This window comes from Bufo bufo, chromosome 10, assembly GCF_905171765.1.
Source record: "Bufo bufo chromosome 10, aBufBuf1.1, whole genome shotgun sequence".
NCBI classification, from domain to species: Eukaryota; Metazoa; Chordata; class Amphibia; order Anura; family Bufonidae; genus Bufo; species Bufo bufo.
Genome location: NC_053398.1, coordinates 103,518,766 through 103,537,356, shown reverse-complemented (window position 1 = coordinate 103,537,356; position 18,591 = coordinate 103,518,766). Strand labels below are relative to the sequence as shown.

The 18,591-nt window shown below is 50.3% G+C and overlaps 1 protein-coding gene across 2 annotated transcripts in view; it reads right to left on the bottom strand.

Annotated features, from left to right (window-relative positions):
- The window catches only part of EDC4 (enhancer of mRNA decapping 4), a 149,454-nt gene that overhangs the window by 72,911 nt on the left and 57,952 nt on the right, over nucleotides 1–18,591 (bottom strand). For both annotated transcript variants that reach the window (XM_040408982.1, XM_040408983.1), the window contains 4 exons: nucleotides 16,000–16,180; nucleotides 7,352–7,418; nucleotides 5,925–6,019; nucleotides 1,536–1,714 (listed from right to left, as the gene is read on the bottom strand). In XM_040408982.1, coding sequence (XP_040264916.1) covers nucleotides 1,536–1,714; nucleotides 5,925–6,019; nucleotides 7,352–7,418; nucleotides 16,000–16,180 — 522 coding nt within the window. The remainder of the gene's footprint in view (nucleotides 1–1,535; nucleotides 1,715–5,924; nucleotides 6,020–7,351; nucleotides 7,419–15,999; nucleotides 16,181–18,591) is intronic.

Sequence of the window (18,591 nt, the reverse complement as noted above, 5' to 3'; positions counted from 1 at the left end):
GGAGGAGGCTCGCTCTACTCTAATACGCTTCTGAGAGTGCCTAGCTCGGGAGGGGTCACTAGGAGAGGGTGAACCCGCTGCAGCGGCAGAAGCAGTGGACCCGGAGGGCGCGACAGTCAGAGTGGCGTCCTGCGGGGTAGGTGGCCTGTCTATTAGGCGGCCCACGACATGAGTGAGGCTTTCCACGGCCTGGGACAGGGATCTAGCCCAGTCAGGCGGGTCAGAGGAAGCAGGGAGCGACACAGCGGGCGACTGAGGCTGCGGTGGAGCTCGGCATGCAGTACAGTGCGGATCAGACTGCCCCCGGGGAAAGGGTTCCCTACAAGCAGTACAGGCATGGTACCATGGCTTGGCGGCTGCAGAAGGGTCTGACATGGTGGAAAGATGTTGCACTTAAAAGTGAGAACCAAGCAACAGTACTGTGGCACGGAGGGGGTTAAACAGTCCTACCAGACCCGGAGATACAAGCGGCAGCTGTAATGGGGAACAGACTGAGGAGGCTGTGGAGGAGAGGCAGCGGCACGGAGCTGAATGGCTTCAGGATCGCACGGCAGAGAGATGAACCCGGAAGTAGCGGAGCGCAGCAGCACGGAGCTGAATGTGTAAGGAAGCTCCGCCCCCCCTCTGCCGCGCTGAAGCCGAAGCAGAGCCGCGCGCGCGCGGCAAAATGATTTTAACCCCCAAGGATGTTGAAGTGCCGGCCATGACATGTCGCCGTTCATGCCAGGAAAACGGCTCCCACCGCGCCAAGATGTAGCAGACGGCTTGCAAGTCTGCAGCCGTCCCCTGTAAGGCAGCGTTCTAGGACTTGCCCAGATAAACTGCCCTCCAACTAAGCCCGGTAACGTCCCGATATGCGGGGGGGGGGGGGGGGGCGGGGGGGGGGGGGGGGGTTGTCCGGGATTGTAGCAGTGGCCATGTAACAGTGGCCATGTTGGTAGCAGCGGTGGGAGGGAGGAAGGGGAGGCTGGAGCAGCCACTCTCACCATACGCTGTCTTCGCCCTCAGTCCATCCAGCGGGGGTCGCCCCTTCAGCTCCTGGCACCGCGGTGGCAGGCAGCCGGGGGAGGGACTTGGCGTGCGGGCGACCCTGAGCTGGCGGGACGCAGGGGAGCGAGGCTACCCTGGTCCACCTTGTCTTCTGTGGGGGAGGCGGCAGTGCGGAATTACCGGCACTGGCGCAACTCAACCCCGGGAGAAACAGAGGGGTCTAACGCGCCTCTGTTGTCCCTGTAGGTAGAAAAAAACCGAATTAAAAACAACAAATACGTAAAAATAAAAATCATAGGATAACAACCCTGCATAAGCAGGGGGTGTCTTGCCTCCTTGGACACTAAGCAAAAACTGGCAGTCTCTTCTCCAGGCTGAAGGGTATAGCTGATGGAGGAGGGGCTTACAGCTTTCGCTTAGTGTCACGCCTCCTAGGGAGCAGAGCTATACCCATGGTTTCCTGTGTCCCCCAAGGAATATGGGCGAGAAATAATCAATAAAACGGAAATACTAAAAGAAAAAAAAAAAAAAGTGTGAGGATTTACCTGCTGAACTGTAACACTGGGCATCATGAAAGCATCAGGAGTCATCAGTTTAGGTTTCGAGTCTGTTGGCATCAACAGAAAGTCTGCAGAGGCTCTTAGACTATCAGGCAGAAGTTCATGATGGGATTCTGAAACCGGACACATTTCAGTTCCAAGATCTATTATCTGATCAGGAGTAGCTGGAAACAAACACAGACGGTTGATCTAAATGTCCGTACAAAGCCCAAGGTACCAACAGCCAAAGACGGAGGCCTGGTAGTAAATAAGTTATGGTTCACATCTGATCTTTGTGCTCTCAACAGCAATGGACTGGAAGCCATGAACAGTTCTGGTCCTTGAACACTGACCTGCACCAACCACTTAGCATCTCATAACATTTGTCTAGGAGGCAAGGGGGTAAGTAAAGAAGCTGCAAGACTAGACCTGTATGCGTTTCAGATAGCAATGAGTCATACTGAGGAGCCATGTGTAGAATACATGTGGTGCTGATGACAAGGAAAAAAAGCAGCCTAATGGCTCATTCACACATCAGTGTTCTGTCAGGGATTTCCATCAGTGATTGAGCCAAAACCAGGTGCGGCTCTAAACACAGAACAGGTGCAGATCTTTCCATTATACCTTATATCTGTGGAGGCTCCAATCCTGGTTTTGGCTCACAATCACTGATGAAAATCACTACCAATACTGACGTGTGAACGAGGCTTTATTCTAATACTTCTAATCTCGAAACAAAACCCTTAAAGGAAATGTCACTAAAAAGTTTATCTGCCAGTTAAAACCAGATAGTAGCACATCCTTTTTGCCTCTTGCCTCCACATCGGCATTACCTGGAGGTTACTACGCCTCCTTCAGGGGGCAGGAAACAATTAGATTAGTGCATAACAAGGACATATGCCTCAGATGAGGTCTCCCAGAAAAAGCAACCTTTTTGCCTCAAAAGAGAACAAAAAAGTTCTGAAATATTTCTCCTTATCCCACCAGGACCAACCATTACAGGTGGTTGCTCTAGCGGGTCAGTGGCCGCAGGGCCTTCTTTATGCCTTCCCACCATTTGCCTTAATACCAAGAATTCTAATGAAAGTGAAGGAGGAGAGAGCACAACTAATTCTCATAGCCCCGATCTGGCCAAAGAGGGCCTGGTTTCCCGTTCTGAAGTCCCTATCAAAACAGGACTTTTGGCATCTTCCTCAAATTCCGGATCTCCTATGCAAGGACCCAGTGATACATCCAGACATTCCTCAATTACGGCTGACGGCTTGGAATGGGCAATCTTAAAAAAGTTAAGGATTATCGAATGCGGTAATAAATGCATTAATGCAGAGTAGGGCTGCACGATATGGGAATTTTGGGCGATTGCGATTAGGGCCCTAAAAATTGCGATAACGATGTGCGATGTGATATTTTAAGGGAATTGTGCTAGAGGTCTATTTGCTTGGATTTTCCCATATGAGCCGCTGACGCGGCTGGGGATGACGCCGTGTTGTGGGGGATCTGTGGATGACGCCGTGTTGTGGGGGATCTGTGGATGACGCCGTGTTGTGGGGGATCTGTGGAGGACACATAGGGCCATGAGGGGGGCAGCATAAGACATATAGCATCTTATGCTGGTCCCCCTCATGTGTCCTAAACTGCTCACATAACTGGCTTTATGTGTAAAGTATTTTACTAGTGTGTGAAACAATCTCTCTCCTATTGATAACAGGTCCAGCCTCTGTACTCACTGTCACTATGAATGTACTGCAGCGGGACGGCCGGCGCGTGACTGACGTCACTTAGTAACGCTTCTCCCACTTCAGGAAGCAGGAGCGTTACTAAGTGACGTCAGTCAAGCGCCGGCCGGCCCGCTCGCTGCAGTGCATTCATAGTGACAGTGAGTACAGAGGCTGGGCCTGTTATCAATAGGAGAGAGATTGTTTCAAACACTAGTAAAATACTTTACACGCAAAGCCAGTTATGTGAGCGGGGCCCCTTCATATATAATCGCGGCATTTTCGGGTCGGCCAAATCGCCATATCGCATTTGCCGATTATCGCGATTTAATTATTTTTTCAATTTATCGTGCAGCCCTAATGCAGAGTAGAAAGCAAGTGACGTCAAAAAAATATATATATTAGAGCTTGGAAAGCCTTTTTGCTGTCAGTGTCTGAAATCTGGAACCCATCCATGGCTCCGGATGTCAATATAATATTGGATTTTTTGCAAGCAGGCCTAGAGAAAGACCTCAGAGTAAGTACCCAGAAGGTACAAGTATCGCCCCTAAGTGCCTTTATGAGAACCAGATTAGTTGAGCTGGAATAAATAAAGAAGTTTTTCAAGAGAGCTAGTAGAATTCGTCCTTCTATTAGGTCTAAGGTACCCCCATGGGACTTGAACCTGGTCCTCTCCGTTGTAATGGATACTCCCTTTGAACCTCTTGCTGATATTTCAGAAAAGTTATTGTCTTTTCTTCTGGCAATTACAACCGCCAAAAGGGTGGGAGAAATTCAAGCCTCCTCAATATTTCTCCCCCAATATTTTTTGTTAAGAGATTACTTGATTAAATTGTTGCATCTATTCTTGAGTTACTAGGGTATTAACTGGAGCAGGACATAATGTTTCCTGCCCCTGAAGGAGGTGAAGTAACCTCCAGGTAATGCCGTTGTGGAGGCTGAAGGAAAATCCAAATTACCGGTAAGAGTAATTTCAGTTTTTTTCTGATCTCCTCTTTTTCTGATTACAGATTTTTTTTATTCTGTTACCTGAACATGATTATGGGGGCGGCCATCTCGCCTGAGCCGTTCTTAACAGCATTTAAAAAGAATTAAGAAAATTGCTTTACAGTAGCCCCCCTGGTCTATAGACACAATGGTCAGGAGGGGACCTCATTGACTTCTATGGGAGAGTTTTCTAGGCATGGTATGTGACCTGCACAGAGGACATTGTCACATCTCATCTATTCTTTCCTTGTACAATCACCTATTGTGAATGGTGGATCCTGTCTTATCTGTACACAGAGGTGATATTATTACAGACAAGATTAAAGTGACAGATAAGCAGATAACTGCAGTAAAGTGATCTGTACAGACCAAGAAGTGGTGGCTATAAGGCTTAGTAGCCAGTGTGAAAACTGCAGGATTTTCTGTAACATTATATGATCAAAAAATATGTTAAACATAAAAACGTGATTTAAACAACTGTATCATTTTCTGATGACACATTCCCCTAAATGGTGAGGGTCCCACCTTTGGGACCCAAACCTACAGGGCCGCCCATGAAGAAGTATCCCGCCTCGAGCGATAGTATGACAAGATGAACGAGCAAGTAGATTGTTTTTTTGTTTTTAATTACCCATAAGTCAGAAAAGATGCTGAAAGTGGCCCCCGCTCACGCCTCTGCATCTGTGGGCATGCCAGATTATGTTGGCTGATGCTACTTGCAGCTCTGATGCTGCAGAAGAAAAATGTTCCAAAAAGATGGGGCAACATGCCGCACCTCACAGAACTCACTGGCACAGGTTCATGATCTGTTTACAGAGGAGCGAACTGTGAGCAAGGGGATATGGCCAACACGTTCCCCAGACTTGTCCACGAGATTTCTGGGGAAATTTTAAACAGAAAGTGTCCGCTAACAATCTACATCCCCTGGATGAACGCAAGGAGAACATCTCAAACACCATCAGCCAACATAATTAGACTTGCCTAAACATTCATAGGACGTGAACAGGGACCAATTTCAGCGTCTTTTGTGACTTGTGGGTAATTAAAAAAACAAACACACACACACAATGCACTTGCTCGTTCATCTGGTCACAGTATCGCTCATTCATCTGGTCATACTATCGCTGAAGGCAGGCTACTTTTTCGTGGGCCACCTTGTATCTCGGCAACGGGGCAGTAAGAATAACCCCTTTTCAAGGGAATCTGTAAGCTTCCATATGCACCTCTTCTTACTAATGGAAGCATAGTGTAGTGACAGACCTGCACGTCCTCAGTCTATTACTCCTGTGATGACAGTCAGAAGTTTTAGACTACCCACCCGGCAAAGCCTGCAGCAGGCTACAGTGATCAGCGGTTTTCAGAGTCGCTCCAGAACTACACAGCCGTCCCATTATGTAGAGGAAGGAGCCGGTAACCACTGTGCTGCCCCTATTAAATGGAAGAAGTGCTGTAGTTACAAAGCTCCATCCACTGGACAGGTGTCTACTCTGGATCACAATAGGTGATTGAGACTGTTCATCTACTCGCCCTGCACAATAACCTCTGCACAGGTCACAAAGCCGCTCTAGTAAGTTCTCCAATAGAAGTCATTGAATATAATGATATGCATATAAAAAATATATGAACATATATAATACAATGTTTGCCCAGGAAATACTTTACAAAGACGATGACAATGAAGATGTGCAATTACCAAGACCATCATGTCTGTCTCTTGAAGACAGGGCAGCGGTTTCTGTTGACGGGCCCTGGTGCGGTTTAAATCTGATCTGAACATCCTGCAAAGCCCTAAAAAGGCACAGAAAAGTTTATGACACCATTGTTCATACAATTCCCAGCACAATGGTGGAGAAATATTTTCTTTTAGAAAATCACCTGACAACAAACATAGCATTTCAACGTTTGATCGTATCATATTTGACCCTTTGAGGACATCACAATTTTCCATTTTGGGGTCTCTTTTTCACTCCCTGCATTTCCAGAGCCATATCTTTATTTTTCCATGCACATAGCCATATGAGGGCCTATTCTTTGTGGGGCACGTTGTACTTTCTAATGTCACAATTCTTCCTAGGGCCAACTGTTCCTCCTCTCTGAACATGAAGTCTTTTACACAGATAAGCATAGCTGCACTGTGTATTCTGGGCCAATTGTCTTCCCTACTATTCTTCCGCCTCTCTGTGAATAGACATACACGACCGCCCTATGACGTTTACACAGAGCCAGGCAGTGAAAGAGGAAGACTTCCCCCAAGTACATTTCAAAGAGAAGAAAGAATTAAACTGAGAGGAAGCAGAGAGCCAATAGCTGAACAATGGAAGTAATGGTATAAATTGTGAGCGACATTTTGACATTTCGTCAAAATCCAGTATGAAAAAGGTCATTTTGTTTTTGTGAGGTGTTAAGTACCTATAGTTTACAATAGGGTTGTCACAATACCAAAATTTTGATTTGATTTCAATACAATAAAAAAAGTATTGCGATACCACAAGAAAAAACACAAAAAAGGCTTGTGCATTACGTGTTGTATGGAACGTCCAGCCCATAATAGAACAGTTCTACCCATTTTTATTTTATTTTCTGGGGGGGGGAGAGAGACAGTTTCCAAAAAATGTATACTGTGCCACCAATGACTATAATACTGTGGATGATGGGGGGGGGGCGCAATTAATATAATACTAAGAAGGGGGGGGGGGAGAGTAGGAGGGGTTACACTATATTCATTGGTGGCGCAGGGGCCACAGTCCCTCACCTCCTAGTCCTCGCCGTTCTCATTAGTGGCCAGCGGCAGCCGCACACAGTGGGGAGGAAGGGAGGGACTCCCTCCTTCTCCACGGTGCCGGCTCAGGGTAACATGGTGCACGCAGTCAGTGATACTAGAGACTGTGCAGCAGCGTAGCCTAGTATCGTTAAATATCTGCAGTTAATCAAAGAGCACAATTTGGGGGGATGTATTAAGACTGGCGTTTCTTATGCCAGTCTTAATAAACCTCACTGGCGTACGATGTGCCAGAATTATTAAGTAGTGAATCTCAGGTTAGAAAAATTCAATTCAAAGTTTTTCTGCTCAAGTATAATGCCAAAAATTGTAAACGCGAATTAACAGAGTTAAATACTTACTTTGTGTGGACACAAAAGAGCTTTATAAGAACCGCCGAGTCTTCTTCATCCATTTCCAGGTTATCGTCTACAAACACAATGGAAAAAAAAATACCAATTAAAAACAAAAACCTTTTAGTAGAGATACAAATTCGTTAAAACACCAAAATTATGAAGCAGCAAAAATATCAACCCCATGCACATTGTTGTAAGGTTGAAAGTATGGTCGCGCGGTTCAGTACTGACTGCTCCGTATTTCATTAGTCCCTGGTCTGCTCTATGGAGTCCCAGTCAGCACTCTACAGATAGATTTCTATATACCAGTACATTGTATAGTTGTTTGTTTAGGGATAAGATGGTGGTGGTAGTCCTGTAATATCCTGCTGAAAATATTCCATTCCCTATATAGTATGTTATTGTACTGCATAGAAGAGTGGTCCTCACTGCTGTCACTGAAATAGTCTAGTCTTCCAAGGACATGTGGTACACCCATTAAGACCATCTCAAGATGGTGGTAGTCATGTCTCATCCAGCTCTAAGCATTCCATCTCCTACACTACACATAGCTTAGTACATTGCTCTCTATAGAAGGGTTGCACTCCCAGCTCCTTTACAGTGTTATCTCCTACATGGACAGGTGGTACTCCCATTTAAAACACGCTCAAGCTGATGGAAGTAAGGGTACTTTCACACTTATATCATTTGTAGACAGTGTCATCCGGAAAAACGGATCCGGTATTTTTAAAAGGTCTGCGCATGCAAGCTGCGGTATTTTCTCTGGCCAAATACCGCGAGAGAGACTGAACTGAAGACATCCTGATGCACACTAAACAGAATGCTCTCCATTCAGAATGCATTAGGATAACACTGAAGCGTTTTTTTCCGGTATTGAGCCCTTAGGATGGAACTCAATACCGGAAAAGAATAATGCTAGTGTGAAAGTACCCTAATCCTACCACATCCAGCTGCTGTTTCCCAAAGGATACTACATAAAACATGTCAATCATAACCTGATCGTTAATGGCCATGGAGGCCTGCGGGTTCACGAGTCAGATTTCTAATGGACACACAGTTCCTTCAGACTCGAGAATCTTGATACAACACTTGGTATCAGCATCAAAGTTCAAATTTTGGTATTGTGGCCACCCTACTTTAAAGAGGTTTTCCAGAAGTTCAACACTGATGGCCTATCCTCAGGACAGATGTTCAATATCTAAACGGTGGGGGTCCAATTCCTAGCAACCCTGCCAATCAGTTGCTACAGCCTCTTTCTAGGCTAGTGATATCACGTTCATTGGTCACATGACCTGTTTGCAGATCAGTCAGATAAAAGTAAATGGGCCTGGGTTGCAATACCAAGCACAGCTGCTGAACAATGCATGGTGCTGTGCTTAGTATGCTTGATGGCAGTGCCAGCGGTTGGACCCCCACTGATCAGATAGGATAGGCCTCTGATGGCTAACCTCCGGCATGCCAACTGTGGTAAAAAATGGATTTTTTGTACTCACCGTAAAATCCTTTTCTCGTAGTAGGCATTGGGGGACACAGCACCATGGGTATATGCCCAGCTGCCACTAGGAGGCTGACACTAGAAACAAAAAAGTGTTGGCTCCGCCCAGGTGGGCTATACCCCTCTGCAAGAGCCGAGATACACCAGTCGGTACAAAAGCAGTAGGAACGCCATACACCTGAACAAACAGAAAACTGAACGCCAACAAGTCTTCAACTGGGGAAACCCAACGACCACAAATCGCCGGGACCACAACAAGAAGAAACTCAGTAAGAAAATGGGAGGGATCTGTGTCCCCCAATGCCTACTACGAGAAAAGGATTTTACGGTGAGTACAAAAAATCCATTTTTCTCGTGCATGGCATTGGGGGACACAGCACCATGGGACGTCCCAAAGCAGTCCCTGAGGGAGGGAAGAAGAACGCCATGTCGCCAATCTAAAGCACAGCTGCTTGCAGAACCTTGCGCCCCAGGCTAGCGTCAGCGGAAGCCAGGGAATGAATGTGATAAAACTTAGAAAAAGTGTGAACTGACGCCCAGGTGGCGGCCCGGCAGACCTGGGAAGCAGATGCCTGATGACGCACCGCCCAGGAAGCCCCAACTGCCCTAGTCGAATGAGTGGTCAACCTGGAAGGGGGAGCACGGCCCTTTGCGATATAGGCCTCCTTGACAGCCGACCGAACCCAGCGAGAGATGGTGGCCTTGGAGGCAGGCAAACCCCTACGAGGACCCGCCGGGACCACGAAAAGGGAATCCGAACGACGGAAAGGTTCCGTGAGGCGAAGGTACAGGCGAAGGGCCCGAACAACGTCAAGGCAATGGAGGGATTTCTCCCTAGAGTGAGAAGGATTAGGGCAGAAAGAGGGAAGGACGATCTCTTCATTGATATGAAACGAGGAGACCACTTTTGGAAGAAAAGAGGGAACGGGACGCAACACCACCTTGTCCTGATGGAAAACCAGGAAAGGCGAACGGCAAGAAAGCGCCGCCAGTTCGGAAACCCGGCGGATGGAGGTGACTGCCACTAAGAAGGCCACCTTGAACGAGACAAACGACAGAGATATCTCTGCCAAAGGCTCGAAGGGAGAAGACTGAAGGGCGCCAAGGACGAGATTCAGGTCCCACGGCTCCACTGGAAAGCGAAAGGGGGGGGCTCGGAGAGCGACACCCTGTAGGAAAGTCCTAACCTGAGCCCGCGAGGCCACAGGACAGTGGAAAAGGACTGAGAGGGCCGAAATCTGTCCTCTGAGAGAAGCCAGGCGAAGACCCTTCTCAAAACCGGCCTGAAGGAAGGCCAGAACGTTAGGGACGGAGAAATGAAGAGGGCGGAAGCGCCCAGACTCGCACCAGGCAAAATACGCTCTCCAGGTCCGGTAGTAAATACGGGCTGACTGGGGTTTGCGAGCGTGAAGCATCGTCTGAATGACAGAATCCGAGAGGCCACGGGACTTCAAGACCGCGGTCTCAACGGCCACGCGGTCAAATGAAGCTGAAGTAAATTCGGGTGGTACAGAGGACCCTGAGAAAGGAGATCGTGGCGCAGAGGAAGTCGCCACGGAGCGTCGGCGAGCAGAAACACTAGATCTGCGTACCACGCCCTGCGGGGCCAATCCGGAGCCACCAGGATTGCCGAAACCCGGGCTGCCTTGAGACGCTTGAGCACTCGGGGCAGGAGGGGAATGGGGGGGAACAGGTACAGGAGGTTGAACTGAGACCAAGGCAGAACTAGGGCGTCTACCGCGAAAGCCTGAGGGTCTCTGGACCGCGCGACATAGCGCGGAATCCTGTGGTTGAGACGTGACGCGAAAAGATCCACGTCCGGAGTTCCCCATCGGTGACAAAGTTGGAGGAACACCTCTGGGTGAAGAGACCATTCGCCCGGGTCGACTAGCTGACGGCTGAGGAAGTCTGCCGCCCAATTGTCGACCCCGGGAATGTGCACCGCGGAGAGGACGGGAACGTGGTTTTCCGCCCAGCGCAGGATATGGGAGGCTTCCTGCAAGGCCATCACGCTCCTGGTGCCCCCTTGGTGGTTCAGATAAGCCACGGCGGTGGAATTGTCTGTTTGAACCCGGACCGGGAGACCGCGAAGACGTGGGGTCCAGTGAGACAGTGCCAGGAAAATTGCCCTGAGCTCGAGTACATTTATCTGCAGGGAGGACTCCTGAGCAGACCAAAGACCCTGGACTGTGAGAGAGTCGAGGACAGCTCCCCAACCCGAGAGGCTGGCGTCCGTCGTGACCACCCGCCAACTGGGGGGAAGAAAGGAACGGCCCAGGGACACCGTCCGAGGAAGAAGCCACCAGGAAAGGTCCTGGCGAAGCTGGAGAGGGAGACGAACCAGGCGATCGAGACCTGCCTGGGACTTGTCCCACCTGGATAGAAGAAACAACTGAAGGTCCCGGGAGTGGAATTGGGAATAGGGAATGGCTTCGAAGGAAGCCACCATCCTCCCCAGGACGCGCATACACGTCCTGATAGTCAGGGTGGACGGGCCGCGGAGAAGCGTCACCCCCGCCTGAAGGGAGGCAATCTTTTCTGGGGGGAGAAACACCCGCCCGAGGCGAGTGTCGAAAATCATGCCCAGGAAGGGCATCCTCTGGCATGGGACGAGGGAGGACTTGGAGTGGTTGACGAGCCACCCGAACTGAGCAAGAGCTGAGAGGGTGATGTGCAGGCTGGACAGGTTGTCCTCCAACGACGGGGCCCGAATCAGAAGGTCGTCCAGGTAAGGTACCAAAGCGACCCCCCTGGTACGTAGAAGGGCCATGAGAGGCGCCAACACCTTGGTGAAGACCCTCGGAGCAGAGGCCAGGCCGAAGGGCAGGGCTACGAATTGGAAATGAAGAGAACCTACCGCGAAGCGAAGGAACCTTTGGTGGGAGAGGGCAATGGGTACGTGGAGATAGGCGTCCTGAATGTCGATGGACGACAGGAACTCGCCCGACTCCAAGGAGGCGATCACCGACCGGAGGGATTCCATACGAAAGTGGCGGACCCGGACAAAGTGATTCAGCGCCTTCAGGTCCAGGATAGGACGGAGCGAACCGTCCTTCTTGGGAACCGTGAACAGATTCGAATAGAACCCCCGAAAACGATCTGATTCTGGAACCGGAACGATGACCCCTAGAGAGCGAAGGGAACGAATGGCCTGAAAAAAAACCTTCTGCCCTGGAGGGGGACCTGGGGGGAGACGTCAGGAAGAACCGTCCCGGCGGAAGATCGGAAAACTCGATCCTGTATCCGGAGGAGACTACCTCCAGAACCCAAGCGTCTTCTACGCTTGCTCGCCAGACGTCCTGAAAGGCGAGCAGACGCCCTCCCACCTTGACAGAGTCATGCGGAAGGAGGTTTAGTGGACTGAGGGCGAGCAGGTTTGGGCTTGGCATGCCAGGAGGGCTTGGCCTTAAAGGAAGGCCTGGAGGACTTCTTGTCAGTTCGGGCAGCGGGGGCCCGAAAGGACTGCGCCCGAGAGGACGACCCAGGAAAGCGACGGCGGCGAGGCTGATTCTGGGGAAGAAGAGAGCTCTTACCGCCAGTGGCCTCCGAAATGAGCTCCTCCAAAGGCTTCCCAAAGAGCTTCCCACCGAGAAAGGGAAGGGAAATCAGAGCCTTCTTGGAGGCGGAATCTGCCGCCCAAGAACGAAGCCAGATGGTGCGGCGAATGGCCACAGAGTTAGCGGCCGCACGGCCGGATCGGCGGGCCGATTCCATAGAGGCATCGCAAAGAAATTTGGACGCCTGGTAAATTTGAGAGGCAAGCACTGCCAGTTCCCCTTGATCAGAGTCTGGGGGTAAGGCGCGAACAAGCTGTTTTGCCCAGATAGCGCAGGCCTTAGCCACCCAGGAGGCGGCAAACGCAGGGCGGATGGCGGCACCCGCTGCGACGAAAACAGACTTGGCCAAAGAGTCGACCCGTTTGTCAGCGGGATCCGACAAGGAAGCCGCGTCAGCCAGGGGAAGGGTAGTAGCCTTCGCCAGGCGAGCAACCTGAGGGTCCACCTGAGGAGGAACCGTCCAGGTGTTGACAGACTCCTCAGAAAAGGGATAGGGGACGTCAGAGGCCCTGGTAAGATGAAGGCGCCGATCAGGATGACGCCACTCCTTAGCCAGAAGCGCGTCCAGATCCTCGTGATTCGGGAAGACCACAGTGGAACGTCTAGCCCGGCGGAAGGACACCGACTCCAGGGAGGAGGAGGAGGGAACGTCCTGCACATGGAGCGCGTCACGGACGGCTTTGATGAGGTCCTGAATGGCCGCAGACATCGCCGAGCACCGCTCTGATTCAGAATCAGAAGCGGAGGAGTCCCCAGGAACGGCGGAAGCGGCTGAAGAAGAAATTTCGCCCGACTCAGACCTAACCGGGGAGTGATCCGGGGTAGCTGAGGAAGAATGGGACCCGGCCGAGGCTGTGCGAGGTCGCTTGCTGGACCTTGTACCAGAGCGGGAACGGACTTCCCCGGCGGGGGGGTCCCTGCCCGAGGCGGCCGCAATCTGAGCGGGCAAGCGGTCCAAGGACTGCGCTAGGGATTGGGAGAGGCTGGCAAGGTTACCTATAGCCTGGGATAGGGTAGCAGCCCATTCCGGAAGGACCGACAAGGAGGAGGCCGCAGGGGCGGACTGGGTGGGCCCGGGGGGAAGGCACTGCACACAGAGAGAGGAAGACTGACCACATGGGAACTTCCTACTACACACAGAACAGGCGTAATGAGTAGAAATGGTGGCAGGGGGAGTGGGGGCCCGACCAGAAGAAGACATGAGGGCGGTATGGAGGAGCCTCCAAAGCAAAAAAAAAAAGGAAGAGTCAGCCAGAGGCTGCCTACCAGACCCAAGGTGCTGTGTCCCACAGAAGCACGTCCAGAGAGACGAGTCGCAGGAGAAGCTGCAGGCAGGACAGGAGCCGGTAGTAGAGGAAGCCACACCCCCCCAGCAGCCCGCGCTGGGGTAAGAAAAAGCGCGCCTCCCAGGGCGCCACCCACAGAGGGGAGGGAGAGGCGAAAAGCCCGGGAAGGCAGGAGGCGGAGCGGAGCTCCGCCCCACGTGACCTGCGGCCTAGGCTGTAGAAAAACCGGGGCCTAAAGTAGAAAAAACTGCCGGAAACGGACGCCCGCGATCGCGGTAACGCCCGGAGGCAGCAGCAGAAGCGGAGACGCAGCGCCGAGTCCCCGGCGGGGTGCGGGGGCCCGGAAGGCCAGGTAGGAGCAGGGGAAAACCCGTAAGTACGGGAAGGAGCCGAAAAAACAGAACCGGCCGTCTTAAAGGGCCAGACCCTAGAAACGAGGGTGCCCCAAAAGGTTTTGCCCCACGCAGAAAAGAACCCCAGGCAAGCGTGCAGTGCCCCCTAAGTTGGAGGGACCCAAGTGCTAGGCTAAAAAGGGGGCCAGGACACAAGGAGACACAGGGTGGTGGGGGAGGGGGAGACATGCCATACTCACCTTCTGACGTTTTCAGGCGCAGCAATGACCACCCCCTCGGCGGACTCAACACGGGAGCCGTGGGTCCGCCGGAATTCCTCTGCGGAAGCAGATAAGTGGGGACTAGGTGGCTGCCGGGTACCTGAGTACGCGCCCGCAGGGGGGCAACTAAAGTGGAACACGATGGAGCCACCCCTGCATCAGGAAGAACCTGTAGAAAAAAAGAGAAAAAATAAAAAATAAATTCAGCAGGATGACCTGCAAGACAGGTCATGTCTGCCTCCTACGGACACTAGAACTAGACTGGTGTATCTCGGCTCTTGCAGAGGGGTATAGCCCACCTGGGCGGAGCCAACACTTTTTTGTTTCTAGTGTCAGCCTCCTAGTGGCAGCTGGGCATATACCCATGGTGCTGTGTCCCCCAATGCCATGCACGAGAAACTACAACTTCCAAGATGCACACTTGCTTGGCTGTTCTCAGAACTCCCTAGAAATGAATAGAGCATGCCATGCTAGGAGTTGTAGTTCCTGCACAGCTGGAGTACCAGATGTTATCCCAGTGATGGCTAAGCCATCAGTACTGAACTCCTGGAAAACCCCTTTAAAGGGATCCTGTCACCAATTTATGGTGTCCTAACTAAGGGCAACATAAATAAGTGACTGATTCTCTTAGCACAATGCTGGGTCACTTTCTTTAATTGACCCAGTCAATCTGCCAACATCTTGTATTGAAAAGCTCCAGCTCATAATGAGGAGTCCTGAATATTCATGAGCTCCTGACTCTCCCCGCCTACCTGCTGCTGATTGACAGTTATTTTCCATATGAATCAGCAGCAGGTGGGCAGGGGAGTGGCTATAGCTAAATTAAATAAACGCTGGACTCAATGACATCACGCTGGACTCAAATCAGCTCATTGGCATGTGGCATCTTTGTGTGTATATTATAAGGTAACCATCTGTCACACCAGTAAGTGAATACATCTAAGGTACTTTTTAGTAGTTAATGATTGTATATAATTAGTTAGATTATAATCAAATATCCACATGACAGGTTCCCTTTAAGTGCGAACAATTTTATTCTTATAAATGTTTTTTGATGGCACAGACAAAAATCCACACAGTGGATTCAATGCAGAATGCAAGCAAATTGGATGAGTATTTACAAGACGCGGAACCAGCGTCTAAATCCCCCTTAAATCCTGGAAATGTAAACAGGCTTTTAGTTTTTGTTTGAAATTGTCTGCAATGGCCTCTCCTGCCTGGAAAGAGGACCTTTCACCGATTCTTACCTTATGAACTAACTATACAGATATGTAGAGCGGCGCCCGGGGATCTCACTGCACTTACTATTATCCCCGGGCGCCGCTCCGTTCTCCTGCTATGCCCTCCGGTATCTCCGCTCACTAAGTTATAGTAGGCGGAGATACCAGTCCCTAAGTTATGGTAGGCAGAGTCTGCCCTAGCGCTGGCCAATCGCAGCGCAGAGCTCACAGCCTGGGAGGTTATTTTCTCCCAGGCTGTGAGCTCTGCAATGCGATTGGCCAGCGCTAGGGCAGACTCCGCCTACCATAACTTAGGGAACGGAGATACCGGAGGGCATAGCAGGAGAACGAAGCGGCGCCCGGGGATAATAGTAAGTGCAGAGAGATCCCCGGGCGCCGCTCCACATGTATGTATACTTAGTTCATAGGGTAAGAATCGGTGAAAGGTCCTCTTTAAATAATGATAAAGAAATAGATACACACCTTCACTGACATTGTCGCTCTCTACTTCTGAAGGAAGAACTTCTGTATGTTGAAAACGGCAACGGCTCACATCCTGGATTCCAAAACTCAAAACGGGGTGAGTAAGCAGAAACTCAGAAATGGAGGTAAAAGCAGCCTTTCCATTTTCTTGATTCTGTTGTAACTCCATTACGTATAGAACCTACAAAAATATAACCCACAACTTCTTAGAATGCAATATTAAATTATACCTACTACAACAAGAATGGTTATTCTCTGACCTGTTAGAAAGGTACATGATGTAAACGGTAGGGAAGGTAATCCTCTTACCAGTGACTGTATTTGGGAGTTATAACCTCCCTTCTGATCCTCAGCTGTGTCATGTGACCAGCAATCAGACTTTCTAAATAATGCAGGAAGTCAGTTTCTCTATGTATTCCTCTGGGAACCTCAATGTCAGTCTCATAGGAATGAATAGAGAAGTAACTGACTTCCTGTCCCTTGTCAGGTGGAGATCAGAGAGTTGGTCATAGGGAGGTTATAACTCACAAATACAGTCACTGGTAAGAAGATTACCTTTACTACTACTATCATGTACCCAGGTCAGAGTAAAATTTTGTGGGAGTGCTACTTTAATCCTAGCATTTCTGTAGGCTGAACGTACACAGGCAGTTTTGATTCGGTTTCTATGAGCAAAAGCAAGTATTTAATGCAACGAGAAGAAAATCTAAAAGGAGTATTACAGTAATTTGAAGATTTGAACTTAACAGGACAGGAGGTAACCTTAAGATTGGTGAGGGTCCTATAGGTGGGTACCTCCACTATATCCAGTAGAAACCCCATCAAACACCCCCCCCCCCCCCCCCCCCCAAATGAATGTAGCAGCAGGTCGAGCATGCACCCTGGCACTCCATTCATCTGTACAAGAATAGAGCGGGAGTGCGTATTCTCAACCTGCTGCTCCACTCTTTTTTTTTTTGGGGGGGGGGGGTATGCTGTAGCTGTTCTCTTGATCGTAGAAAAATGTCCAGCAGTAGGCTCCCTACCGATCCAATGTTTAACCCCTATGCTGTGAATTGGGAATAACTTAAAATTACTGGAAAAATTGGATTTTTTGTACTCACCGTAAAATCCTTTTCTCGTAGTAGGCATTGGGGGACACAGCACCATGGGTATATGTCCAACTACCACTAGGAGGCGACACTAGACATAAAAAGTGTTGGCTCCTCCCCGTTGGGCTATACCCTCTCCACAGACACTAGGCAGCTCAGTTTGTACCAAAAGCAGTAGGAGAGAGAAGAAAGGCAAGGAACCAACAACTCCCGTACCGGGAAAGATCAAGAGACCAGCCCGGAGAAGCTGAAGTAAAACAACATAGGGAGGGATCTGTGTCCCCCAATGCCTACTACGAGAAAAGGATTTTACGGTGAGTACAAAAAATCCAATTTTCTCGTGCATGGCATTGGGGGACACAGCACCATGGGACGTCCCAAAGCAGTCCCCGAGGGTGGGAAGAACAACCATGCCACCTGTGGGCATACAGGTGCGGGAGAACCATGTGACCCAACAGGAGAAAAGCACGGAATAAGCAGGAAGCCTCATAACAAGGGAGAAACTCGGAGGCCACAGTGACGACTGCCAGCACCCCAGGACAAATGCCTGGGAGAAGGTCCCAAATGCAAGAAGAAGGCAAAGGAACACCCAGCTCAGCCGAAGGCTGGAGGGAAAGTAGGACAGCGTCGCGTATCGGATCTACCCAACATCCCAATTGCCTCAGGCGAAAGCACAGACACCCTGAGGAGAACCCCTGAAGGGCCAGGGGAGCAAGGGAAATTGGAATCACTGAAGGCCAAACGAGAGAATGAAGCTATAGCAAGGCTCACATGTGAGTGGAGCGGGTCTCCTCTCACCTCAAAGCAGGTGAAAAAATTAAATCGCCCTATTGAAAGGAAAAAATCCTAAAAGGCGCTAAGGGAAACCGCCGACCCCTGGAAGGGGAGGGGGTTGAAAGTAAAAACCAGGAAAAGAGAAAAGACAAGACCTGCATCCCCAACCAGGAGACGAGGAACGAGCCTCTGAAAACAAAATATCGCTGAGAAGCGCAAGACCGGAGAAACTCTGGCGAAACTAATCATCAGGGAAGAAGGGAACCAGATGCAAGCCCAGGAATCTCAGCAGGGGCACACTGGAGTGAGGGAAGCCATAGCAAGGCTCACATATGAAGGGAGCAGGACTCCCCCCACTGCAAAGCAGGTGATGAAGTTAAACGTCCTATTGGAAAGTGAAAACCCCCAAAGGCGCTAAGGGAAACCGCCAACCTTTGGAAAGGGAGGAGGTAGGAAGTAAGGGCCAGGTAAAAAGAAAAAAATAAGAGAAGACCTGCATCCCAAAATCAGGAGATGAGGAACGAGCCTCTGAAAACAAAATATCGCTGAGAAGCGCAAGACCGGAGAAACTCCGGCCAAATGAAGTATCAGGGAGATGCAGGCCCAGGAAATCTCAGCAGGGACACACTGGACTGAGAGACATGGAAGGAGAAGGAAAGTACTCCCAACAGTCTAAGGAGGAAGGCTCTTCAAACAGGAGGAAGTCCCTCCCGAAGGAGACCATAAG